The sequence below is a fragment of the Falco rusticolus genome, chromosome W (assembly GCF_015220075.1).
Source record: "Falco rusticolus isolate bFalRus1 chromosome W, bFalRus1.pri, whole genome shotgun sequence".
Lineage (NCBI taxonomy): Eukaryota > Metazoa > Chordata > Aves > Falconiformes > Falconidae > Falco > Falco rusticolus.
Window position 1 is genome coordinate 15,135,548 of NC_051209.1, and position 8,182 is coordinate 15,143,729.

General features: G+C 41.0%; 1 protein-coding gene across 1 annotated transcript; it reads right to left on the reverse strand.

Moving 5' to 3' along the window:
- Nucleotides 1-3,669: 3,669 nt before the first annotated feature.
- On the reverse strand, nt 3,670-7,742 carry LOC119140896 (endogenous retrovirus group V member 2 Env polyprotein-like). The gene is made up of 2 exons (XM_037372562.1): nt 7,138-7,742; nt 3,670-5,892 (listed from the first exon to the last, which is right to left on the reverse strand). Exon 2 carries the CDS (start codon nt 5,262-5,264, stop codon nt 3,978-3,980), a length of 1,287 nt encoding a protein of 428 aa, XP_037228459.1. The 5' UTR covers nt 5,265-5,892; nt 7,138-7,742; the 3' UTR covers nt 3,670-3,977.
- Nucleotides 7,743-8,182: the final 440 nt, after the last annotated feature.

Here is an 8,182-nt window from a genome sequence, read left to right on the forward strand (position 1 = left end):
TTTGAATAATACAACAATCTGTGCCCTCTCAGATTTTTTATTTATTTATTTTGCCTATTTCTGTTTAGGTGGGTGTCCAACATTCAGATTTTGGGAGTGGAAGGTTGCAGGGATGGCCTCTGTGAGAAGAAGTTGAGGTTTTTCCCTACCCAAATCTATTTTAATTGGCAAGAAATTAAATTAAGTTTCCCTAAGTAGAGTGTTTTGCCTGTGACAGTGATAGTCTCCCTGTCTTTACCTTGACCCATGAGCTTTCTCTATTCTATTCCCCCTGCCACTACTGCTGCATCCCATGGAGGAGAGGGAGTGAGTTAGCAGCTGGGTGGGTTTATGGCTGTTTGCCAAGGCTAATCTGCTGCAGTGGGGTTAAGGCATAGTGCTTGAAAAGCAGAATGTATGCCTTCCCCTGGTACAGAAACATAAATTTAGTTCAGTTCGGTTTAAATTTAAGCTCCTCCACATAAACTTTGAGACTCCCTGAACCTCAAATCCCCTGACTATTCAAGCAAGCAAAGAAGTAGCTTCTTTAAAAGATACCTATTGCTGTACACTATGTACACACTTGAACAACATATATGTATTTTATATATGATGCTTTTTAAGTGCCACAGAACTTACCTTCATATAAATTTTAGACAGAAAATAAAAATTTAAGTCTGCCATTATATGATTTAAAAGCAAAAAAGAGCAGTCTATACAGACAAAGAAAGGCTATACAACCCTCTACTGAATAAGAGGAAAGAATAAAGCAGCCAAGTGAATAACAAATCCAACCAACCCTGGATTTTTCCCTGGATTTTTCCACTGTGAACAACTTGCCCTCTGGCTTCTAATAATTACATTGCCTACAACTGGGCAACTGGCATTTCTTCTTTAACTGCAAGCTAGAGAAAGCCAGTGTGAAGGCTTATACACCACCCAGTCCCCGAGAGTAAGTGGTTAATAGTACAAGGGAAATCTGTACATAATCAAAATGAAAATACGTTACTAGCTTGACAGTACACCAGTTTCAGAATAACACAAATGATTTAGGAGCTGAAGCTCCTATAGCATTTAAATGAGATTTTATTTTTAAGTAAAGCTGCATCTTGTTTATCAGCCGAAACATATCTTATCAACCTGTTCATTCAATTAACTGAAACAATTTGTGAATTTGAGACAATTTCATCTAATTGTCTGAATCAGAGGAAAAAAATAAGAAGAGTTTTTCAATGGCATTTCCCAATGGAAAAACAATAATATTTTTCAATTTAGAATACTGTATAATTACTAACTAATCTCATACTTAAGAAAGTTCTCAAAGATTTTTAGGGTAGTTTTAACAATTTTCCTATTGTGTATGTTCCGGTGTATGCACCTGCATTATCTTTCCGACTGAGGAATGTGGGAAAACTGGTATTTGATTGCAAAAGTTTTTTATGGATATTTTATTTCCTTTTCATACTATTTCTATGAACCATCTACAGTAACACAAATGTCATTTTAGCCTTACATAATACAAAATGTGATATTTTTTTCTGGTTTGAAGCTTGCTGCACTTTTTTTTAATCTTCTGCATTTGTGAAAAGACATAAATTTAAAACAAAAATTAAATAGGTGTCTATTTCTCAATCATATGTAAAATTATTCAGTTCAATTAAAAGTCGGTCATCACTTCCTTTCTTTTGGAAGTAAATAGTTAGGAACATTTATTCCAATGATGTAAACAGCTCCGCTGATTTCAATAGAACAATGCTGATTAACTGCAAAGAAGACTCCAACATTTGGTTTCCAAATCCAAGAGTGATAGGCTCTTGTAGGAAAAGATAGTTTCCCTACCTGCTGCAGATATGGAGTCTTATACATATATAAAACATAAAACACACACCAGTGTGCCAACAGGTTTTTAATTATTTATCACACTCAGAACACAGAGTGTGATAACATTCCTGAAGTATCTTTTTCATTTGCTATAGCAGGTTTGCTTAATGAATGTTCAGCATTTGTTTGCTAAGCATGAATGTAAAATAGAGCAAAATAAGATCCTTGTTAAGGACCATTTAAATGGTAATGCCAGTGTTGCAAAAGGTGATAGTCTGTGTTCCTTGTAAACTATTTATTTCTACTTTCCCTGCATAGCTTCATTGCAAAGCTGCCTGATTTAGCACCTGCTGTTTTGGACTAATGAAGATTTTTCTAAATGTCTGTATATTATAAGAGGTACATATATTAAAGGTGTGCTTGCGCCAGGGTGTGCATGCAGGGAGGGGGTCTTTTATAATTTAGTAGCTCTGTGGAGTTTTGTTTCCTCCCTTTCAGAGAAGATGACTTCAATAATTTAATTTTCATTTGTATCTATGGTATAGGTCTCCGAGTTTCCAAACCCCAGATATTTTGTGTGTGACACTCAGAAAACTACACAGACACAAACTGCTTTTGACACTGAGTGTCTGTGCCATCACCCAAAGTTAGAGATCTCTTCTGAAAATTAGATATATAATTTTGTTTTGTTCAATACAGATACAAAATGAAATTAAAAAATCTATGTGTGTTTATTGCTTACTTAGGATTTAAAAGTACATCTACAAAAGAGTTAATACTTCAGCTACATTTTAAGCATCTAGATATAAAAATGACCTTATTAAACTCACATTTGTTTGAAATCCCAGAGTAGCCAAGGGTATAACTTTATGGATACTCGTTTTGGCAATCACTTTTCCAATGCCCCTCAGCCATTGGTCTCTTAGCTATTCACTCTTGTGCACAGATGTACCAATTGGAATGATTGTTGGGTATTTTATATTAGCTGGATCTTTGAAATTATCAGGGAGAAAAAAAAATCATTTTTTCATATAAAAAATCATATTTTGGGATCTGAAATAATCCTTTTAAAGTCGTGATTGTCACTTTAACAAGAGTATCATGAAGCTGCATCCTGACTAACTACTAATACAGCTCCTTGGAGAACCATTCCATAGTTTTGAATTATTGTCCTCCAGTGAAAACCCTTCTGTCTTTCTTTTTATGATAAAAGACCTTTTGTTTGTCACTGAGGAAAGACTTTATAGCCAGGATCTCTGTATCAGGCATTTCAGTCACCTCTTCTGCTCTCTCTTTGCTATTGCTGTTAGACTTTTCAAGTCTGCTAGTTATTTAAGCAGCTAAGTAATTGAATTTTGAATTTATACTCTAACAGACTTTTTTTTTTTTTTTAAACTCTCTAGGGTTAAAAATGGATGATGATCTAGTTGCCAAAAGAAACAGTGAGGACTTGAGCTAGGGACTTCAGGCATCTCAATATTGATCCCTGGTTAGGCACAGAATTATTTTCTGTTAATGATCAAGTTGCTTATGTGTGATTCCTCTCATTTAATTTAAGCTGTCTAAAAAGATGCTGCTTAATGTAAATTAATCATTATTTGAGTTTCCAGAACAGTATACAGATAAAAGAATTTTCTTACAGAGGGCAAAGTGTTCATTTCTCAGGTCTCTGACCAACAGCGTGATACACCCGCTAGAAGTATTTCTCTAGGGACTTAACAGATGGCTTAGACTAAGCACCTAACTTCAGATGACAAAGTTAGGTGAGTCCCTTAACTTATGTGCCTTTTTTTTAGACTGTAGTACTTTTCTGGACCAAGGGGTATGTTGCCATTTGCCGGAACGGAGGGAAGAAGCAGTCACTCAATATGAGAGATCAGCATACTTCGTTTATTCAACTACGGTTACAGCTTTTATAGCACTTATAATTAGCTCATACATATTGCAAAAGTTAAGCTCCTTATTGGCTGGCCAGCTAAAAAGTTAACTTACGTCTATGCTCTTTGTTTCTAGGCAAAATTCTCATTCTTGTTAACCACAAGTTCCCTGTGCTAACCTCCTCAAAGATAACAAGGACAGAGTGTCCTTGTAAATCATTGACTCTCACATAAGCTGCTTTCGATATTTCTTAAGGTCTTGATGACTCAACATTCCGATGTTAACATGTCCTTGTTCGGTTAACCAGTTCTCCACATTCCCCCGTTTTTATTTTGTGCTAGCCAAACGTTATTAGTTACTTGAGTAACAAGACGCTTAATACATGATAAAGCACAGCTAAGAATCAAAAGTCCTATTACAAGCATTACTAAAATTAAAACTAAGCTTTGAATTAACCCTTTTAGCCATCCTCCTAGACCCAATCGATTAGTTAGATCTTCTAACCCAAAAAACCCAACATCCTGCTGTATTTTCTGCGAATGCTCCATTAATTGTTTGATTTCCTTGTGTATGGAGCTAGAGTTATCCTCCAGATCCATACAACACATCCCATCAAAATCCTCACATCCATGGCCATGGGCCAAAAGCAAAAAATCAATGGCCATGCGGTTTTGTAAAACAGCGTGTTGTATCGATTCCAGTTCTGTTGCTATGCTAGACAAAACCTTACTAGTTAGGTTAGCTTGTTTAACAATCCAACACGAGAGGGTCTCTAGGTTTCGATGTGCACGAGCTGCTGCCATACCTGGTATAAAGATGGAGGCAAAGATTGTTTCCCACTTATTCCAAAGTTGTACATTATCGTCACAGGTGTTTTGAATAGTTTGTATAACATTTCTTTTCCATCTTGTTGGATTTGATTTATTAGGATGATGATGTGGTAAAGCTAAACTTAAGCGACCAATGGTACATGGACCCCCAACAGGCATTGAGGGTATTCCATTCCATGCTCTATTACCACAAATAAAAAATAGACCAGGGGGTAACTTTCTAGGAGATCGTACTCCAAAGGCAAGGTTTGATAGGTCTCGATGGACATGGTTACACCAATTATTCCAAGTAGACTGATTTCCAATTGGATTTACACGAGTGGTAATACAGGATGGGTTAGAACTTTCACCAAGACAATAAAACCTAGTAGAGTCTATATATACACAATGAGAGGCATTCAATGAGTCAACTAGCTCAATTTCTTGAGGGTTCGGACCAATAGGAAGTTTAAAATTCCATTTATCAAATTTTTCAAAACAATCATTCATATTTGAGCCTCGATCTGATTGCATAGTAATCCCTATCTGAACAAGAGACTGGTTAAAGGTGATCCAATCTGAGTCATTTAATGGCACGCCAACTAAACAAGTGATAAAGGGGGTACTAGGTGTAGCTAAACTAGCACAAAAGGTAGTAGTATTCACAGCTCTGCTAAGCGTAACCCAGACATTTTCTCTAGGGTCAAAAGATCTAGTAGGCACAACAGATGTAACCGAGGCGATTAAGCTTGTTATAACAACAGCTAATAACATCATATCTAAATATCTGCTACAACTAAGATACTACTTATTATCTTACGGGTAGCTTTCACTAAATAGATTTTGCCTGACTTTTAGTCAACTTCCAAGCAAATCGCTGTTTACACTTTTCTTTTACTCGAATCCAGTCCTCCTCAGGGACAGGCCAAATAGCCGGCACTAGACAAGCTTTACTACACTCGAGACTGCCAACCAATATTATCTTTGCTTGTTCGATTATTAGTTTAACCCAGCAAGTTCGATAGTGAGGATATCGGTCGCTGTTCAAAGGTTCATGCCCTGTCACAAACAAAAGTCTAGTTAACAAAAACTGTTCGTTTAGACAACTTTCACACCAGCAATTTGCAAGCTTTTTACGACGCCACCACGCCTTTCCACAGGTGTAACATTTACATAAAATCCAAGGATCACACTGGTAACATACAGTACACGTTACATTGGCAATTGACAGTTCTTTTGGCTCGCTCACATATGAGCCTTCTTCTATGATAACATTCAACGTGGTACTATGTCTCTCCACGGTTGGGAGCGGTGTTCCGTGTCGTTCCTTGTTGCTCTTCGGAGCTGTCTTTATTGTTTTCTTCTACTGCAGGCTTTACCCATCGGCTAGGGACCCAAAGCGTACCTGTAGGAGTGGAAACTTCCAAGGATCTCTGGTACCTGCTTCATTTTGATGTAGTTAATTTTTCGAGTTAACAGTTGAGAACTTCTTTTGATGCTAAAGTCCATTCAGCCCAGATGTTTCCAGTCTTACTCTGCGTGCGCCCCCGAGGACTACACTTCCCGGCGTGCCCAGCTCCACGGGGCGGTGCTATGCAAATGTCGCCGCCGGTCGCGGCTCGGCGCTACTGGGCGTGTGGGGAGCGCAGCGCGGGGCCCGGGCGGCGGGACATGAGCAGGCCGTCAGCCCGCCGCCGCCGCCGCCGCTAGCCCGCTGCCGCCGCCCAGCCGCGCGCGAGCGCCAAGATGGCGTCCATGCTGCTACAGACGTGTGGCCGGCGGGCCTGCCGCCTGCCCCGAGCGCTGCGCCGCCAGTCCCAGCTGGGTGAGGCTCCCCGCGGGCCGTCAGGCGGCTCCGGCGGCGGGGAGGGAAGCGCAGCCGCCCCACGGCCCGGCCCTGCGCGCTGCCGTCTGGCCCGTGCTGGCGCTTCAGTCATGAGATTGGCTGCAGCCTCTCGATCGCCTGAGCTCATAGCCGCCTCCGTAACCTTTTGCCAACATCGCTGGCGTTCTGAAACAAGGTCTGACACATTCTGGTTTAAAAAGGGATTATTTCCTCGTTTAGATACTGGCGTGAGTGATGGTTGTTTTGTCTCGCCGGTTCCGACTACCTCTGCAGAGGCAGGGGGAGCCGTGGGCATCTCCCCTATAGTTACCTCGTCAGCTTGATGTGATCTTGCCGACTCATTTCCTAAAGAGGAATCTAAATGGGAGAGATCCCAAGGTCCACTAGGATTCTGCGGAACAACCAGGGTGCGTACGGAAGGGGGCAAAGGACAGTCAGGCGAAGGAGCAGCACTCGCTTGATGTGCAGAGGGCATTCCGGTAGAAACCGTACCGTCCAGCCTCTCAGCTGCAGCAGCAGCAACTTTTTGTTCAGCTTTATGCATAGTGATAGTATTTATAACTGCCCGCCACGGTTTCATTAATTTCTTTGCTGTTTTCTCCTCATTTATAACAGCATCAAATAATTTATCCCCAAACTTTCGCCATTCGCTTTCCTCAAAAACTGTATTAGGATCTGTAAAAAATCCCCTGACTACACCATAGCTTAATAAATCGGGAAGTTCCTTTTTCAGATCTATCCCTTCAGTGCCCCGCTTTTCTAAAAAGCATTTGAGCAAATTATACGCCGCTTGTCTGTTCATACCTCTATTTGTGCACAATTGCAGCCTTTGCAGACTTCGGCGGCGCGTAGCAGGCGGGCCAGCCTCTATAGGTGCTCCCGGGCGCGGGGAAGATATCCCTTTCGCCTCCTGCGCTGCTTACAGGACCGCACTCAACTTCTCTGCCGACCGTGGCTCCCGGACTCCGCTATCGGGTCGCCGGGTCCGGACTCCGCTATCGGGTCGCCGGTCCTATGTCCTCTGGTCCCTGTTCGGGCGCCAATTTGTTGCCATTTGCCGGAACGGAGGGAAGAAGCAGTCACTCAATATGAGAGATCAGCATACTTCGTTTATTCAACTACGGTTACAGCTTTTATAGCACTTATAATTAGCTCATACATATTGCAAAAGTTAAGCTCCTTATTGGCTGGCCAGCTAAAAAGTTAACTTACGTCTATGCTCTTTGTTTCTAGGCAAAATTCTCATTCTTGTTAACCACAAGTTCCCTGTGCTAACCTCCTCAAAGATAACAAGGACAGAGTGTCCTTGTAAATCATTGACTCTCACATAAGCTGCTTTCGATATTTCTTAAGGTCTTGATGACTCAACATTCCGATGTTAACATGTCCTTGTTCGGTTAACCAATTCTCCACAGGGGTACTACCATCCATGTCTAAACACATCCATGACTACCAAAAATGCTGCTTTCAAACCAACTGTCTAAACCTCATGCTTCTCGGTCCCTTACGTTCCATCCTTATTTTGTCCTCTGGCCTTTTACTGCTGCTCAGAGTTCTCCCCACACTTCCACGCTAATCAAATAGATGGCTCAAGGATCATTTAATAAGGTTTTGAGACTGGTCTCTGTAGGTATGCGGCATAACCTGGAGCTTGCAGTCAGAACTCTCAACCAGATGTTTTCAAGCAAAACTTTTTCACAAGGGGTGTAAAAGTTTTCACAGGATGTTATGCGGTGATTGTAAGAGGAAAGGGTCTCAAATGCAGAACCAAACTTCTACTGCACCGAGAGACAGATCCATCTACCCTAGGACAGTTGGTTTTGGATACAGGGTATTTGTATTCTGAGAG

Excerpts from the sequence above, each read along its gene's own strand:
- LOC119140896 (XM_037372562.1), bottom strand. The coding sequence starts at position 5,264 with ATGATGTTATTAGCTGTTGTTATAACAAGCTTAATCGCCTCGGTTACA.